This window comes from Podarcis melisellensis (genome assembly GCF_964234715.1).
Source record: "Podarcis melisellensis genome assembly, chromosome: 2".
NCBI classification, from domain to species: Eukaryota; Metazoa; Chordata; class Lepidosauria; order Squamata; family Lacertidae; genus Podarcis; species Podarcis melisellensis.
Window position 1 is genome coordinate 47975890 of NC_138529.1, and position 18429 is coordinate 47994318.

The following is an 18429-nucleotide window of genomic DNA, read 5'->3' on the forward strand; positions in this document are numbered from 1 at the left end:
ATTGCACTATAAGCAGGTATCTCAATGTAAGCCTATATCTCTCCCCCCATCTATATACAGTAAAACAGAAAATTAAAACAATCAATGGGGCATGATCCAGCCAAAATGTACCCTTTTTACTCTTTCTGAAGTCTAGTTGCAGTTGAGCATGTCTAAATTCATTGAGTTCATTGTCCCAGGGAGGCTTGCCTGGCATAATCACGAGTTACTTTTAAGTGTCAGGAAAAAATCTTCTTTTCAGCTAGGCTTTTGGTCTTCAACTTGAAGAGTTTTACATATTGTGGCATCTTTCTGTGTTGGGCAGCTTTTTATGCATCTGATTGTTTTCAATTCTTATGTTGTTTTAGATTTTTAATGGTTTTAATTTTTGTTTAATATTATAAGGCACTTTGAGTTTACTGTGATAAAAATGCACCAAATAAGTACTACTATTACCACTACCCATATCAATCAACCAATCAATCAATCAATCAGTTTATTATGATCATAGACCACTACCAACAGCCACTGGGTACAATATTGTGTAAAAGAGGCAGACAAACAGATGGATGATAATGAAATAATTGGGACTTAAACACCATCTATTTGGCTGGATTGTGCCTTTGACTTTTTTCCTTTCATTTAGGTTCCACAGAAGTGTTCATATTTTAACCATTTTATTTTAATTGTGCAGTTTTCATAGCCGACTACATGGTTTTTACGATGAGAAGCACATTTATTTTATTTATTTTTGGTTCATAAAATTTATATACTGCTTCACTGTAAGGAGACCTCTAAGGGGGTTTCCAAAATATAAAATGTATTTCTACTGCACAATCCAGCAAAAACATTTGGTTGCTAAAAATATGTCAAAGAAAACATTTGATTACACATTTCCAAGATAGCATAGGATGAGGTGATTCCAATGTGTTTTCATGGTGTTTAAACCATTTCGCTGTTCCATTTCTGGCCAATGCCCCTGAAAGCTCTAATATAATGTATCTTCTTTTTCATTCAAGACAAAATAGGACATAAGATACAATCTAATGGTCAAAAGTGTGTGAACTTTTCCTTTATTAATACCAAGTGATGATTCACACCACTGAATCCTGAAGATAATATTTTAAAAGGTCCTGTAAATATAGACATGGGAAAGGAAGACTCACCTGTAAGCAGATAGCCTCATGAACAGCTAAGCTTTCACTGTACTGATCAGGACAAAAACAACAGTGGATGCATGCCCAAATTACGAGTCAGTGCTTGAATTAGATGAGGCCCAGAAGGGACTTTTGATTTCCAGAGCTGACTGTTCTCACACTTTTATTATTTTTATTATTAACCTATACAGCTTCATCAGTGCAAACCAGTGGCGTAGCGTTGGGGGGTGCAGGGGGGGGCCGGCCGCACCAGGCGCAACATCTGGGGGTTAGGGGGCGCAAATCCACGGGTTAGGGGGCGCAAACTACTTGCCTTGCCCCGGGTGCTGACAACCCACGCCACTGGTGCAAACAACATTTTAACAAGAATCTCACAAGACAGCTTAGAGCCTTTTTCTTTATTTTTGATTGAGCAGTCTATAAACCTTGTTAAATAATCAAGCAAATAAATTAATAAAAGTAGTCAGGACCTTGCTCAATGATCTTGCAGTACTAAATTGTGAACAGTTTGAATTCCAAGGTCTGGAGTTACTATAACTACAAAATCAAGGTGTGGAATAACCAACACCCCATAAGTCAGACTTCAATTGATAATTGAAAACAAAATCCAGTTGGCAAACAATGTCCTTTTCTTCTCCAAAAAGAATTCTGTACCAGTTAAACAATTCAAGCATTTATTGTCGTTAAAAAATTACCTTCATATTTTAATTTATAATTTTAATTTAATTTAGAATACATGACTACTTTAAAAACCTTTTTAAAAAGTGATTATAAATGGAGCAATACATAGGGAAACATAAGACTAACTGCTGAAAAATTAGCCTGGCTAACCACAACTTCTTCCCTACCTGAAAACTATATATTTACTCTATAATGTCTACATATATATATATATATAGCCACAACACATAGGTTACTCTGGTCCATTGTAATAATCAGTTCTTTTATGCAGTTTGCTTGCTTCAAAAAAATCAAAGTACTAATAAGGCAATAAACATCTTAAGATTTATGTAGTGCTTTAGATTCAAGTAAGAGCTTCTTCTCAAAGGTCGGGAAATCAAAAGAGCAGATGGCCACAAATCCTTTGAGAAATACTCATCCCAAAATATATAGGAGGATTAACTAAAGCAAATTTGTCTTCCTGCTCTTTCAACAGTCCCTTCCATCCAAAGCTCCTTACAAATATCAATAGTAAGTGACACAACAATTCCATCAAGCCTTTACTCTGATATGATAACATGGACAAAACAGTGGCGAAGTAAAAAGAAAAAGAAAAAAACAGAATTTGGCAAAGGGGTAGCAAAAATGGAATAGGAATAGAAGGCTAACTGGAAACAGAGAGTGCGCAGAACAGGGGATAAAATCTACTGAGATTTGGAAAATAATGGTAAAAAAATGAGCTTTGAAAGGGGATTTAAAGGAGATAACAGGGCTTGGTTGATTGATAGAAATGGTAACACTGCTCTAGTCATGGTAAGAATATGGTGGAAGTCATGAAAATAGGTGTGGGAGAAAGGAACACGGAAGGCTGATAGTATATTATTTTTATATAGTGATGTGCAAAAGGGAATAAGAAGTGAAGAGGAAAGAGGTTGACTGTCAGATGACTGTCAAAGAATTCTACTACTAATACCTCATACAAATATTTATAGGAGCAATGTGAGTACAGCCATAGCAGGTTAATCACTTTCTACAAGACCTTGTGCATGTCCCAATAGGCTCCTAAACAGTCTTCCCAGCACATGCAGCTCTGGAACACCACGTAGTTATTTCTAAATATATCTAAAATTGAGACAACAGACAATAGAGAAGCATGTTTTCCTTATTACAACCCATAATTAGGAGCACATACATTAATCTATCTTAATAGAAGAAACACTGGGATGTGGTAATTTAGCCATAGCTGTTAATATATTAAGGTTTGGTTTTTTTAAATGCAAGACAATATGAAGATGTTTGGATATAAAGCTGCCACATTATCTTCAAAAACACATATTAGACAATTTGATCCTACCCTAATATAAGTGCTGGATTGATGCCATATGAAAACTAGACTTACTTAAACTACACACACACACACACACACACACACGAACCCTGTTGTCATTTTGCTGTAGTAGATTCAGCTGCAGTCACACACAGTGAGTTTTGTCTTTGGATGGGTGTTCTGATTTGAATGAAAAGGTGCATCCAACCAGTTTGACAGGGCTCTGATAGTTTCAGAATCTGGATCTGAAATTTATTTCTAAAATTAAGAACACGTATCTGTGCTTCAGATAATATCTGATTGCTATGCTGACCAATGCAAACTATGAAGACATTTCCTTTCCCAACACAAAAAATTCTTTGATAGCAAAATAAACATTCACAAGCATTCACAAGTTGGCTCTCAAAATGAAGCTTTTGCATTATATCATAATATTAAATTGAATGTTTTTATTTGCAGTTTATTGTTTTTAAAGGATACCTCCTGGAGAAAATTCTTTTCAAGCAAGGTAGAAGACTGCATGGTTATATTAGCTGAAAGAAATAAAATTAACACTGCTGTTTGAACCATTAAGTGGAAAGAGATATTTACAAGAACAATATCAACCTCATGAAACATTTACTAGAAAGGCTTTACTTATCTGAATTCTCTTAAATGCAGTAATTAATAATGTTCATTCATGTTCAGGCAGGCTAATTCTAGACACCCATCCTCCAGAGACCAATTGTGTAAATATGTAGTCTCAGTAACACTCAAGAAGAAATGATTCCTTACAACCTGCTCTGTAATTTCTCTCAGAAATATTACTTTTTTCACATACCCTTTGCTCCTTATTTTATTCAGAATTGTGGTTTTTCTTTAATAAAAAAAGAAGTGGTCACAAAAGTATAGTTTCTAGCTATAAAACAGTGTGTTCCCCACACTGACAATTTCTTTATTGTCATGCCATAGTATCTTGTGAAAGCTAAAACAGTTTTTTTTTTAAGTACAAGCAGTAAAAGCATTGTATAATATTCATTTAGGAAGACACCTTCTACAAAGCAATTCAAGAAGTAACTTTTAAAAATTGTTGGGACCTACTTCACTTATGTATGCATGAGGCTCGCAGAAGATCATTTTCTTTTCCTATTCCTTCCTTAAGCAATCTAATATCCTGACCCTGTCCAGTGCAGTCCTGAGAAATTGTCTTCTTTCTCAAAATGAGTCCCTGCTGGGCAATTTATATAAAGCAATAAAATCTGCAAAATATAAAGACAAAATATATTTTTGCATATAATATTAGCATTGTCAACATGAAAGACTTTATCTACTGGTCAGAAAGGAAATATTCTAAATAGTGTCATTTGTTTGTGGGAATGCACAAAATAGTTTCAACAACTAACACTTGGTGTTTCTTTGCAAAATAAGCCTTTGCTGGGTGCTGAAGCTCAATGTGTTTGTGCCCACTTGTGTCTGTGTACTCTTGCAAACAAGTCTGTACAGAGGAGAAAGGTCATTGACTAGAAGAGTGCCTGCTGGCTTTACATTGGGCGATGTTAATTTTGCACCCCAACCAAAGAGGAATAACAGGTGAATCATTATGAGATGTGAAGGTGAAACTTTCATTGGTCCATTATTTTACTGCATTTTCCAAGATGCAGCCATGTTAGTCTGTTGCAGTAAGGACTACAAAGAGTGCCATAAATATTAACAGATGTATTAGCTTTTGTGAACTATGGTCCATTTCATCAGATGCACAAAGTGTTATCCTGAGTTGCAAGTTAATTTACCCAACCTATAACTCTGGATAACATTTCATCCCTCCAATGAAGTATACTGTGGGATACAAAAGCTTTTGCTATAATAGAGTTGTTAGTCTCTAAGGTGCCACAGGACTTCGTGTTGTTTTTAATGTGGTTTGTCCTAATTTTTGTCACATTTGCTCCATAATTAACAATGGTCAGTGTTTTTATTAAAATACAACACCCTGAATCCACAACACTACCGTTCTAGCACAAGAGGGCTTCCTCATTCACTTCTATGAAGATGTCAGATTCAGCTTATGCCAAGTGATCTTTGCATTTAAATGTTTACTGAGAAGCTCCAGGGTATTAAAACTCTCCATGTGCATGCCAGAGCTGATTTATCTGAAATATTTATTACATGTTCTTCATTGCGATAGGAATCACACAGCTGATTACATAAAAAGTTAAAATACAGCATATATAATTAAACAGCAAGAATAAATACATGGCATAACTTTCTACAACCAGAAAAAAAGAAAATAATTACGTGCTGTTGTAATGATCAAAGGTTGCTGAGATACATCATATTCTATAAGCCCAATCTCAACTTTTTAGCATATTATATATTGATACTGAACTCATTTCTCTGAGTGCCAACCTTTATGAAACCAAGGTAGTCAGGAAAATGCCTTATACTGAGTCATACCATCGGTCTGTGTAGCTCAGTATCCATACTTAACATGGAGAAGTTAGCAGGCCTGGGGGAACTCCAAGCTTTGCAGAACTACAAAAAACACAGTGTGGGGGAATAGAGGCTACGTTCAAATGCAGCTATGGAAGCTAGCATTCTGCAGCACTTACATCTCTCTGGTTTGGGGTCATAGCTGATAAATCATTACACTTATTCATGGCAAATTCAAAACCACAGAAAATACGGCACTCTCTGATCTACTTATTGAAGTTGCAGTAATGCCCAAGAAAGTTTCTTTATATTTCCTATACTTTCCCCTAACTAACCCACCACCCCCATATCACGTAGCACATAAAGGTTAATGTTCAAACACTCCTGCAATGTGTGATAAAAGCAATGCAGGAATAGTATTTGAAGCATTTCAGATGGCCCCCAGAAACTCTCTTTTTACAAGGACAATACAGCAAAAACAACTTAATACCGCAACATTACAAAGCAATAGCTTGTGTACTATGGTTGGAGACTTTATCACAGTCACTGGGGAGTTGCACAATTGCCTTTGGTGTGCTGAATAACAAGCATATGATGTGTTGGAAAACAAGTTTTGTTGTATTGCTCTCCTTAAGAACCCGATTGTTGTCAATGGCACTTCGAAGGAGGAAGTGTGGTGATTTGTCTTATCTTATGATAAATGCATTTATCTGATTCCTGATCCCAAGCTTCCTCCTTCAAATGCATTAAATAGAAAGTATCTCTTGTTTAAAACAACAGCTGGGGTTAGCAAACCTATCAGAAGCACCACTGATAGATCCATGTTCTTGCGAGTAACTTGATAATCTCTCTGTTGTCAGGGACAACTCTTTTGAAACATATTTTTATTGAATTGAGAAGTTTTCAATTGTATTATTCAGTGTCACTTCAGAAAAAAAAACTTGGAAGAATATTATCTCTCAATCATTTAAAAATGATTTTACTCTGAATCAATGTGCAGCAAAATTGTGATGAGTCCCAAGAATAAGGCCTGTGCTTACAAAAAAAACTTTCATCCATCATTTTACTTCTAAATGTCAGCGTATTTACTTGAGAAGGAGCCAAGGCTCATGATGAATATAAAGCAGAAAAAGGAAAATTTCACTGGAAGCCTTGACAATTCTATAGCTACTTAATTCACTGCAAGTTGAGTTCGGCAGTCAAATGCTATGGTCATAAACAATGTCCATAAGCCTGCTTCTAGCATAGTAAAAAAATGTGTGGAAATGTGGACTGAAATTATATTAATCTTTATTTATTTATTTATTTATTTTATCCCGCTTTTCAACAGTAAAATTATTCCCAGGTTGGTTCATGTAATGTATCAAAGTACAACAATAAATATAATTCAAAACACTAGTTTGTATCCAACTAGGTCTTACTCAGAGTTAGGGATGAATATTATGTTGGACAGTTCCAATAAAACAGGAGTGGAAATCACGGTTCACTTATTTGTCCCATGTCCAGAATGGAAATCAAGGCAGCGAGTCTGAATGGTATTCACCATGGTTGATGTTTTCAGTCAGCAAATGTTATATAATCCATAAAATTGCCATCCTTTTGCCTTGAAATGGAGTGGAATAATATAATAACATAATTTATGTAATTAATTACATAATTTCACTATTGCAGACAGTGAGTTGAATAATGTTGGTTTTGGCAGAAGATGAACTGCAGCAGAATGGAGATAGTTCTGAATGCAAAAAATACAAAGTAGAATAAAAAATGATGCCTTTTAACATCCCTGCTCAGGGTTGTTTATACACTAATTCTAGAAGCCTCTGAGCCAAGATGGGTGAACTGGAGTGCTTGTCATAGAGGGCAGCATGGATACAGTGGACATAATGACAACCTGGTAGAGTGGTGAGAACTAATGGGACACAGTTATCTTTGGATATAAACTCTACAGAAAGGACAGAGAATGGCATACTGGAGGCGGCCCACGTCAAAAGGGCACTGAGTCCAGCAACCTAGGCTGTTACCAATAATAAAAGAGTAATAAAAATTGTATTGTTAGGATCAAGGGCAGATACCGAAAAAACAAAACTGAGAATGTCATTAGATATGTTAAAAATATGTTTAATCTTCTTCATAAGCTAATGCAAAAAGGAAAAAAGAAGGCATTGACTAAACACAAGTAATATTGATCCCTTAAGCAGTTTATCTTTATATACATTCTTACAGTACAAAGGAATAAATCCAGAGAGAAAGAAACTCAATATCTTCATGCAAAACTAACTGAAACGAAGAGCAGTAATCCACCTCTGAAGCAGAGCCACAAGCAGAGAAATCTGAATAAAATACTTAAGATAAACATTGCACATGTAAAGTGCATTTGAATTTCAGAGGTCACTTTGTTTATATAGATTTAGCTCTTACAGTTATCAGCATGAAAAAGCTGCTATATTACCACAAATTGGCAATTAACTTTAAAATGTTCTTACTACTGCTGTTTGCTTTAGTTTAAAAATGCATCTCATTTAAGTTTAGGAGGAAGAAAAGATTGATTTGCATGTTCCAGCAGTGTCAAGAGATAATAAACAATATGAGACATAAAAAATAATCCTGCTTTGTATTTGTTTCTGTCATGCTCTGACTAAGTAATAAGTGAATATGAAGAGGGCTTAATGCTTCTGAAGTCATGCCATGTTTAAATATTTTGCTCACATATACTATCAAGTTGAATTAGGTGCTACCAGAAGGTAAACTCATTCATCTTAAAATGAGAAACATTTATTAACCCAAGATGAATACGTGTTTGTGTTTTTTTGTAAAATATGCTAGGATCAGGAATCTCCTTGTTTATGAAACAAAAAACAAAAGAGTGTGCCTCTATGTAAAAGAGTTATACCCCAGAATAAATCATGAAAATTTAGCAACTTTGATTTCATTTGGTTTAACTTGCCCTATTGTTCTTCTATCTGAATTGGAGATTTATTATCAAGGACATAGTAATGTTGGCTCAGGTCAGTGTTAATTGATAGAAAGATGCACGGGGTTCACAATCATAACCGTCTTTACACTATCATACCTTTCAATTAGATTACTGTAATATGATTTACATGGGGTGCCTTTGAAAACTGTTAAGAAACTTCTGCTGAATTAGACCATAGCTGCCTGGTTGTTACTTGGCACCTTGAAGGGTCCTGCTTATGTAAATAAATGTTTGCTTCCTTATGTATGAGGTTTTTTTGCACGCTGAGCTCTTCAGAGTGTTCCCTGCTCGGAATATTTTATGTCTCTGTGGTTAGACCAATAGTTACAACAATGGAGTGGAGCCTTTTGACAGTGGTATTCTTTCGGAACATCCTTCCTAGCCTGGTTTGACAGCTGAACTCCCTTTGGCCTTTCAATGGCAGGTCAAGATATTCTGGATAAATAAAAGCTTTTGCCCATGCTGTTTAGCTAGACTTTATTTTAGTATATACTATCTGATTGGTTTTACAGTTACTTCTTTTTTAAATGACAAAGTTTTAATTTAATATTATAATGTAAATATGAGTCACCTTGATGGCCCGATGGCATTTGTTGGGTAGAAAGGCAATACATAGCAGAAGTTTTATCAGATGAATGAAATACACTTTTTTTCAGATGTCCACTACATTATGAGGGGTGAGACGAATACTTCTGAGAATTGCCTATAGGCAGATGATCAGGAAGAACTTGGTGATTATCAGCTCTAAGGTAAAGGTAAAGGACCCCTGACTAGGGTGTGGCACTCATCTCGCTTCAGGCTGAGGGAGCATTTGTCTGCAGACAGCTTTCTAAGTCATATGAGCAGCATGACTAAACTGCTTCTGGCACAATGGGACACCATGACGAGTGCCAGAGTACATGGAAACACCGTTTACCTTTCTGCCACAGTGCTATCTATTTATCTATGCTGGTATGCTTTCAAGCTGCTGGGTTGGCAGGAGCTGGGACAGAGCAACAGGAGCTCACCCCATTGCGAGGACTCAAACTGCCGACCTTATGATCTGCAAGCCCAAGAGGCTCAGTGGTTTAGACCACAGTGCCACCTGCATCCCTCTGTCAGCTCTAATGACTGATTGGGAGGATGGCTGCAGTCAGAGCAGCTGCTGAAACCTTTGATAGGCTGAGCGTTGCTCATCTCCGTTCCTTTACTCCATTGAAATCACAGTGGCATTTTAAACCTGTTTCAGTTTGAAAGCTGAATTCAGTAAATTTTAAAGCAACTCTAACACAATAAATACCATCCATACATCCGCCTCTTATGCCATTGTGTAGATAAAAGCTTTTAATTTTGAATGCATTTCTAGGAGTTCACAACACACATTTATTTCACCATGGCAGTGAGTAATCACATCAAGTTTTAAAATTCTGTTCATACCTCATTTAATACATCCAGCATATGAAATATCCAAGCCTAAAACGTAATTACAGGAAAGTGCCATAAGGTCATTGCAAAGGTAGAATTCCTCCAACAATATCTCACTATGCCTCCTACAGGATAATTTATCACTTGGTATAAGTGATGTTTTTTGCCATATTGTCAGAACAAACAAAATTAGTTTTAATTTTAAAATAGTGCCAGTGTATTTGTGCTTGAAATATTAAGTATATGGAGTCATTTCCTTAGAGATTTGTGGCTGTGATAAATATTCTGGTCTGTGTATGTATCAGCATTTGAATATGAGTTAACAGCTGGAAGTGTTGATTTTTTTGGGGGGGGGTACTGAGATATAATAAATTGATTCTATCCATTCAACTACATGACATAAATTGAATTTAAGCAAAATGGCATTTATGCTGTACAAACTGAACAACTCAACACACTTAAGAATGGAGGTTGTTAATCGTGTTTAATGATGTATCTCCTGACTATTTTTAATATATTTTTTGTTCATTTAAAAGTGGAGTACAAATAAAATGTAGATAAAACACAGTTAAGATCCACAAAACTATTAAATGAATATACATAAAATAATTCTCAGTAAAACACAGATAAAGCCAGTTATGCTTTAAAAACAAATATAGGTAATTAAATTATACGTCTGGTTAGGTCTGATAAAATATTTTCAGCAGGTGTCTAAAACAATACATTAAGGGCACCTGCCTAATGTCAATAATCAGAGTTCTAAAGCAAATGTATATATATCACTTAAAACTGGGTAGGTACATCAGTCACAGAAAGCCAGCAGCAATAACAAAGTACACATGTATGTGTACGCGCACACACACAACCCACACCCATACTCATTGTACATTTAAAGCAGTATCATGACACTTTAAACAGTCATGGCCCCCTCTTCCCAAAGAATCCTGGGAACTATAGTTTGTTAAAGGGTAGTCAGAGTTGCTAGGAGACCCATATTCCCTTCAGTGAGCTACAGTCCTCCTACGAAGGGGAATTGACTTTCACAACACTCTGAAAACAACCGCTCTTTTAAGGGGAATAGAGATCTCAGTTATGTACTGAAGTTCTCACCCTGGGCCAGCAGGGGGATACTGTAGATAGTTATGCAAATGAAGGATCGAAAGTGACGTTCAGTGATTGGATAGTTTGTATGCAAATGAAGGATCGAAAGTGACATTCAGTGATTGGCTAGTTACAGAAAATGGTTACTGTTGCATCCTAGTGGAGCTCTATATAAGCAGGCTGACTGAGCTCCTCAGTTCTGTTCCAGCTTACAAATAAAGAGCTGCTTTGGAAGAATCGCTGTGTCGTCTGATATGTTTGCCCACAACATAACAATCTCCTAACACAGTTTGGACATAACACTAAGCCTGGGTTGTGGTTTGTTTCTCCCACTTGTTTGTGTATTTAATTGGGACAGGATAAAGTGGTTTTCTCTCTGACTCCATATCCAGGAGTCTTTAAGCTGTGAAGGAGGCAGAGTTCTTAAATTTTTTTTTTTAACCCTGAACTGGAAGGAGTGTAAAATCTGTGCATGGTAGGACATCAGACTCTTGGGCTAAGGTGGTGTTTTGGGGGGTGGGGGTTGTTGCTGTTGGTTTTTTGCATCTTTATTTTAGATCTTGAGATTTATGTGGAAATTGTTCTGTTGGGCTGTGTATTATGTTTTATTTATTGTTTATGAATACTGTTGTTATGTTGTAGCTATGTTCCCCCGCCCCATGTTGTGCTGCAGAAAGGTGGTATAGAAATAAAATTATGTATGTATGTATGTATGTATCTCCCTTTACCTCAGCTCCAGCTAAGCAGCCACCTGAAGCTAAGCCTGAAGGTTTGCACCTCAGTGATCTGCTTTCAGGTTGCCAGGATTTCAGGACAACATGGATGTCCTGCCCTTGATCTTGTCGGTTCCCCTCCAGCAGGTGTGCAGAAATCACCCCATTCTCTCTGGTTGGCACCATTTCACTATTACAATGAAGCATGTGGAAATTAGTATTTCAAAATTCTTCAGCAAGACGTCAGATCGCAAGGTAATGGCTTTGTCTTCCTCTGACCGAATGGTGTATAATAATTATTTTCTTTTCCCTGCCTTTCAGAGAGTGTTCAAACCCGCAGATTGTACTGAAAAGCAATACACTTCTAGTTTTAAGAATTAGATGACTACCTTCCCGCTGGAGCGGTACCTATTTATCTACTTGCACTTTGACGTGCTTTTGAACTGCTAGGTGGGCAGGAGCAGGGACCAAGCAACGGGAGCTCACCCTGTTGCGGGGATTCGAACCCCCGACCTTCCAACTGGCAAGCCCAGAGGCTCAGTGGTTTACACCACAGCCCCACCCGCATCCCCGCTCACCCATATACTTGCAATTAACTCAGAGCAACATATGCAGAAATAATATTCATACAGCTGCAGATAGTGAAGTTAGCAAGTCCTCTTTATTTAAAAGCTGCTAAACAACTCCGCTTTCCTTCGCAAATTCTACCCTGCCCTCCCTTATGGGTCCACATGCCAAGCTTTGGCTTTCTTTTTCCTTAGAATTAACATTTAAAGCACAAGCTACTATGCCACGGTTAGCCATGGAGAGTCCTGGGAACTATGCTAGCAACTATACCTGTCACGCAGGCATGGTCAAACCTGACCCTCCAGCTGTTTTGGGACTACAATTCCCATCATCCCTGACCACTGGTCCTGTTAGCTAGGGATAATGAGAGTTGTAGTTCCAAAACAGTTGGAGGGCCAAGTTAGCAGCACTCTTTAATAAACTACAGTTCCCAGGATTCTCCATGTATGTAAAAAAAGGAAAAAAAGAAAAGGCATAATCACGCTTTTCAAATGTATGGTGTGAATGCGACCCTCAGGTTTTTACGTTGCTATTTAAACTTCTCCTTTCTCCCCGCTGTTAATCACTTCCTGCTCCAGCTCCTTGCGTGGACCTCTCGCTCGAGCTTCCTCAGAGCCCAAAATCCAGGCAGCCTGTTCAGTTCACCTTCCCGCTGGCCTCTCCCATTGCCATAAGAATGGCGGGAACTCACGGGAACTCAGTCCCGGCACCTCAGGTGGGTGCCATTGCCCTTCTAACGAGGGAGGTGTTTGTGGTGAGTCCCGGCAACTCTTTATGGGGGGGGGGGGAGCACTGAAAAGCTATACAATTATTTCTTTTAACTGATAACGGCTGAGGAATGTGTGCTCTTCTGGGGCTTGAAATTTGGATGTGATGGTTCTTTCACTCCACTTTACTCAGCACTCAAAAAAAGCCTAGTCAGGTTTTGAGTTGAAAAGATGTGGGCGCGCCTGTAGTTCTCCTCAGAAGCACTGGGAGAGAGAGAGAAACTATTTTTACCCCATTCCCCGCCCGCAGGAGGGATATTTTATGGATGTCTAATATCTTGACCCAGGTCACGTCCCCGCAATTCAGAGGCTCCCTTGTCCTGCCTCGTGCTGCCGTGAGTAGCACTGGCGTTGAGCGCGCGGGCGCGCGGATTTCCAGTTTAAAATGGTTCCTTTTGTGAGGCTTGTCGGTCAGCGGCCTCTTGCGGCGTCGCGTCAGATCTGTGGTGAAGAGAAACGCTCTCTCTGAGGAGGCGCCGACACAGGAGTCGAAACTTCTCTCTGCCCAGCCTTCGTTTGGTGGTGGGGATTCGAAGTGCGCCAGTTAGACCCCGCCATTTAGAGTATTTCCCAATAATAAATTATCTGATAATTATAAACCGTGTTCGCTTATCCCTCCAGCACTCTCATTTCTGGTTTCCCTCAGCCACTCAGGAATTTTAATCCGCTCAACTCTTTGTTTCCATTACGTTCATTTACCTCAACATTCATCCCCTTTATTGAATTTCTGTCTTATATCTATATCTATATGCACACACTAAAAAAAACCCCGACCCAGCCATTTCTTTAAAATAACAAAAAACAAAAAACAACCCCTGGGGCTCAACTAGCAATTTTACCTTTGGACAAAATGTTCTAAATTCTGTGAGCTTTCCTGGAAGTAATATTTTATACAAGTCTGGAAAGAAAAGTCACTATATTTATAATCCACAAAAAATGTTTTACATTTCCCCGATGATTTAAGGGGGAAATGACTTTACATTTGATTCCATAGAGCATACCTGATTAGTCCTAAAGTGTTCAGTGAGAAATGTAATAAAATGTCAACAATGAACCTATGATTAACTTCCAAAGATGACAATATTATTACTGCAATATGATGGCACCCTCTTGTGGTTAAGGATTTTTATAAAAATGGCTGTAGCTAGTTTGAACACAAACTTCTCAGTGTTTGTTTCCCTTTACAAACAGTAAGGAAGAATTTTTGTCTTCGGCAGGTGAACTTCTTTTTATTTTCATAGCATATGCTTTCTAGGGAAACCATACAATGCCTTTTAGATAAGTAGCTACAGTCACAGACTTGGAGATGTCATAAAACCTCTAATTTCTCCTTGGGATTATTCACATTCCCTAGTTCAGAAGGATTTCATCCACACACAATGAAAATCTGATTCTTCTTTAGTCAGAGGAGCTTTTTAAAATGATGCCTCCACCAGTAAGTACCTAACATACTTGTGGCTTGCCAGATGCAAAATTCCTTATTCCAGTGAGGTCTAAATCTCTAGCTGGTGCCAACTATACTTGTTCATTACAAAATAGTTACAGCTGTATGCTTGTATTGTGTGAACATATACTTAGACTAAAATTATCTTGCCACTGGCTTTTTTTTTTTAGTCGTGTCAGAAGAGTCTGCTCTCTGTTTGGGGAAGGAGCTGGTTTTCTCATCACAGCTATTTTCCAATTTAGATTATACAGTTTTTAAGCCCTTTGAACAAGTGATCCTTGTAAGGATGTTTTAACACATGAAAATAAAATGTAAGCATATAAAGCCATTTCTTATATAATTAACCCTAAGAAAGTTACTGATTCTCATCCTGATTTCTTGGTCTTTTTTAGATGTCAAAGAATGATGATGATCAGCAGTTTACTATTGACAATGCAATTAAAAATATGGATAAAATGTCATCTGAACTGAATAAACTTATGGGTAATTATTAATGCTACTATTGTCAGAATGAAGATAATGATTTATTTTCCTATTATGTGATGATTACTGCCTGAAGAGTTCTAGGAAATGATGTATTGTATATGAATCAATATATACAAACCTAACTGCATAATAAAATAAAGTATTATTCCACTTCCTCTTAATGCATGATGGTTATAACCTGTGCATCTCCTGTTGAAGTCACAATTATTCAGGAACACATTATTTCTGTTAATGTTAAATGTTATTGCTATGTGTCTGCAAATTTTATTTACTACTTTCAAAAGGGGGGAAAGCTACAGGTTTCCCCTGCTCCTATTTAGTGAATGCAGGAGGGGATGAGTATGGGCTGTGGACCAAATTTGGCATTCTAGGCCTCCCCATTTGGCCCACCAGGCTGTTTTCACCAAGCCATGAACAACTGCCCTATACATGACACCAGATATCAGGTAATGGCAAGACTTGGTTGAAAGGGGGTTTGTGGGCCCTACCAATTGGCAATGCCTGCAAAGTCTGCACAGTGCTTCCCAAGGGATCAAAAACCAGCTAATTGTTGGACACTGGAAGTACTGAGCAAAGATTGCAAGCCCTGTGCTCAGCAGTTCCCAAGCATGGGGCTTGCAAAGCCCTCTTGGAATATTTTCCAAGTGCCTGAAAACCAGCTAACTGTTGGGAAGCTCTGTGCAAAGCCCAAACCTTGACAGTTGTCAATCACCAGGCATCATTATGACAACAGATGATTGACTAGTAGATGGTCCCAAACTCCAGTGAAACCCTGCTGAGATGGAGAGAGAAAAAGATGTGGCCAATGGGCCAAAAATGTTCCCTACTTTTGCTGTAATGGCTGTCCTTGTGGGACAACTGTTGCAGCTATCCTTCTGACAATTGATAGGTTTCATGCCCTCGGAAGCGTTACATTTGCCTGCAAATGTCTTCCAATTCTCCCCCAAATGAAAACGTCGTAGCCATTTTTTAATTTCCCAATAGTGAATACAATGGTACCTCGGATTAAGTACTTAATTTGTTCCGGAGGTCTGTTCTTAACCTGAAACTGTTCTTAACCTGAAGCACCACTTTAGCTAATGGGGCCTCCTGCTGCCACCGTGCCACCAGAGCACAATTTTTGTTCTCATCTTGAAGCAAAGTTCTTAACCCGAGGTACTATTTCTGGGTTAGCGGAGTCTGTAACCTGAAGTGTATGTAACCTGAAGCGTGTGTAACCCGAGGTACCACTGTAGAGGGTTTGGAGGGGAGGAAGGAAGTAGATTTACCAATAGTGAAAGGGGCGTGTGTGTTGAAATTAGGTGCTCCCTTTCACATGGTTATAAATTTAACAGACTAAATGAATAAATACAGAAATATTGTTGTTCTACAGTAAAAACCCAACTGCTGCTTTGTGATCTTATTCTGAACTTCAGCCATCCAGCTCTAACAGATGTTTCAACAGAAGCTGATGAAAAGAAACGTGAGGAGTCCACAAATCTGTGAGTTCCATTTATTGTCCCTCTTCATTAACACTTTGTCAGTAGTTGGTGCTACATTTAAAAGGGCAAGCTGAAAGATAAATTTTATCTTTCCTAACTTTTTATGCCCCTGGACAATATTGTTCCTTTGAGACACTTTACAAAGTATGTCAAGTGTTGAGTTTTTGAATTGCATGCTATATTTGATTACTAATTAAATTACTGTTTTTGTGTAGTTGGCGTTGGTGTGTTAAGTTAGCTGGTGCTATTCTTTTATTTACTGCACATAGTAGGTGTGTAGAGCAAGCTAAGGAATAAATGGATACAAAAATATATCACCCAAATCCTCAATTTTCAAAAAAAAAAAAAAGGAGCAGCGAGCTTTTACTAGAATAGCTTCTTCTCATCCCTTGCATCTCCACTGTGCTCTACTTTTACTGGACACAAAACTGTGCACATTTAATGTTCTTAAATAACAGAAAGAAAATATGTGTATAGTATCTTACCTTATCAGAACATAAGGATGGATTTCTTAATAAAGTGCTGCAGAATTAAGGCCAATAATCCAATCCAATTTAACGATTCAGTAAGATTTACAAAGTACTGTGATTGGTTTTGATTTTGATTTTTGAACTCAAACTGACTTTTAGACTGGGCTTCACCCTGCCATGTGATGGTAACATAATTGCAAATTTGTCCTTGATAAGTCAGATGGACAGTGGCTTAAAGTTAGTGCTAAGCCATTTTTTATGTTTGTGAAGTCTAGGCAGGAATTTGAAATAATAGGAATTATTGGTACTGGATAGAATCTATGAGTATATGATTTCCTATATACGGTACATAAAAATGTACAGCTGTCATGCTGCAGTTTATGTAGCTGCCAACAGGTGGCCATGCCCGTTCCAGATGAGCAAGCGGGAACTGCAAACCACTGTGTGCAATGTCTGCCCCCTCCATTAAATGTGGCTGCAACGAGATTTACAGAGGGGGAGGCACTTCAGAAGCCACTCTTTGAAGCACCTTCTCTTCCTTTAAAAAGTGGTGGGACTTGGGGTGAGCTGTGCTGTTAGGCAAGGTAAGGTATAAAGGGAGGAGGGGTTGGCCAGGTGCGGCTGAATAGTTGGCAAAGAGGTTGGTGTGTAGGTGGAGTTGATGAGTGGAAAGAACGGGGGCAGCAGCTCCTAGTAATTATATGAGGACTAAAGCAATACTTAAAGGGTTGTCATTTGTATTATGGGAGTCCATCTTGTACAGTGGCTAACTTGAAAAGATACATAAAGAGAATGGAAGTTTATTTGTGTGAGAGAAATGGGTAGTAATAAAGGTTAGCAGTGGAAAAAGGAATATAAAAACAGATAGATACTTTATTGATTCTAGCTGCATCTGAAAATGCAGCATCTTAAACTAATTGCTGTTATCATATGTGAAATATAGTACACAGATATAGTTCCCACAAACATTAAACATTAGCATGGATACTGTGTTTGAGAGCATCAAACAACTTGAATACACCAAGCTATTCTCAGGTGAATATGTCTATTGTATTTTATACAACACTACTCCACAAAAAGCATTCACAAGTAAAGAAATATGTACACAAATTGTAAGACCACACAGTTATTTTCAGTCTGTGTATTGTTGCATTTCAGACAGTGGCTATCACACACATGATACTCTCATGAAGCGTATGCTTAGTGAGAAGTAATACACTGATGTTTTCAGTTTGAGAACTTAAGGCAAGAAATGAACTTGCATTTTAACATGAAAATAAGAGAAGTTCACCAAATATAAATCAGTTACTCTTCTGGCTTTCTCTTTCAAAGATAAATAGGTGATCCTCCAGGAAATTTTCTGTTATCTTTTAAAGAGATCCAGCCGTGTATGTCAGCAAGCACTGCTTTCTTGAACACCGATCCTTTCCGTCTATCAGTCGAAGAGGCATTCTTCTGAAGTAATCAATTATATCAGCCACTGAAGCAAAATC

General features: G+C 37.8%; 2 protein-coding genes and 1 long non-coding RNA gene across 8 annotated transcripts in view; 1 reads left to right on the forward strand and 2 right to left on the reverse strand.

Moving 5' to 3' along the window:
* Positions 1 to 3552: 3552 nt before the first annotated feature.
* On the reverse strand, positions 3553 to 12904 carry LOC309363134. Of its 2 annotated transcripts, none has more exons than XR_014165258.1 (3): positions 12800 to 12904; positions 4204 to 4361; positions 3553 to 3656 (listed from the first exon to the last, which is right to left on the reverse strand). It is a non-coding gene; the product is annotated as an uncharacterized lncRNA (long non-coding RNA). The 2 variants fall into 2 exon arrangements; XR_014165259.1 differs by having other exon boundaries at positions 12559 to 12871.
* LOC309363121 (A-type potassium channel modulatory protein KCNIP1) overlaps positions 9547 to 18429 on the forward strand; it is a 552464-nt gene continuing 543581 nt past the window's right edge. For 2 of the 5 annotated variants that reach the window (XM_081899207.1, XM_081899208.1), the window contains exons 1-4: positions 9547 to 9812; positions 12867 to 13003; positions 14892 to 14982; positions 16358 to 16466. In XM_081899207.1, coding sequence (XP_081755333.1) covers positions 9803 to 9812; positions 12867 to 13003; positions 14892 to 14982; positions 16358 to 16466 — 347 coding nt within the window. In that variant the 5' untranslated portion in view covers positions 9547 to 9802. Of the gene's footprint in view, positions 9813 to 12866; positions 13004 to 14885; positions 14983 to 16357; positions 16467 to 18429 lie in introns of those variants that run through there. The other 3 variants (XM_081899217.1, XM_081899216.1, XM_081899206.1) reach the window with 3 other exon arrangements.
* The window catches only part of LCP2 (lymphocyte cytosolic protein 2), a 34065-nt gene continuing 33425 nt past the window's right edge, over positions 17790 to 18429 (reverse strand). Inside the window, 1 exon segment of the mRNA XM_081892723.1 lies at positions 17790 to 18429. Within this exon segment, the coding sequence (XP_081748849.1) occupies positions 18307 to 18429 (123 nt within the window). The 3' untranslated portion in view covers positions 17790 to 18306.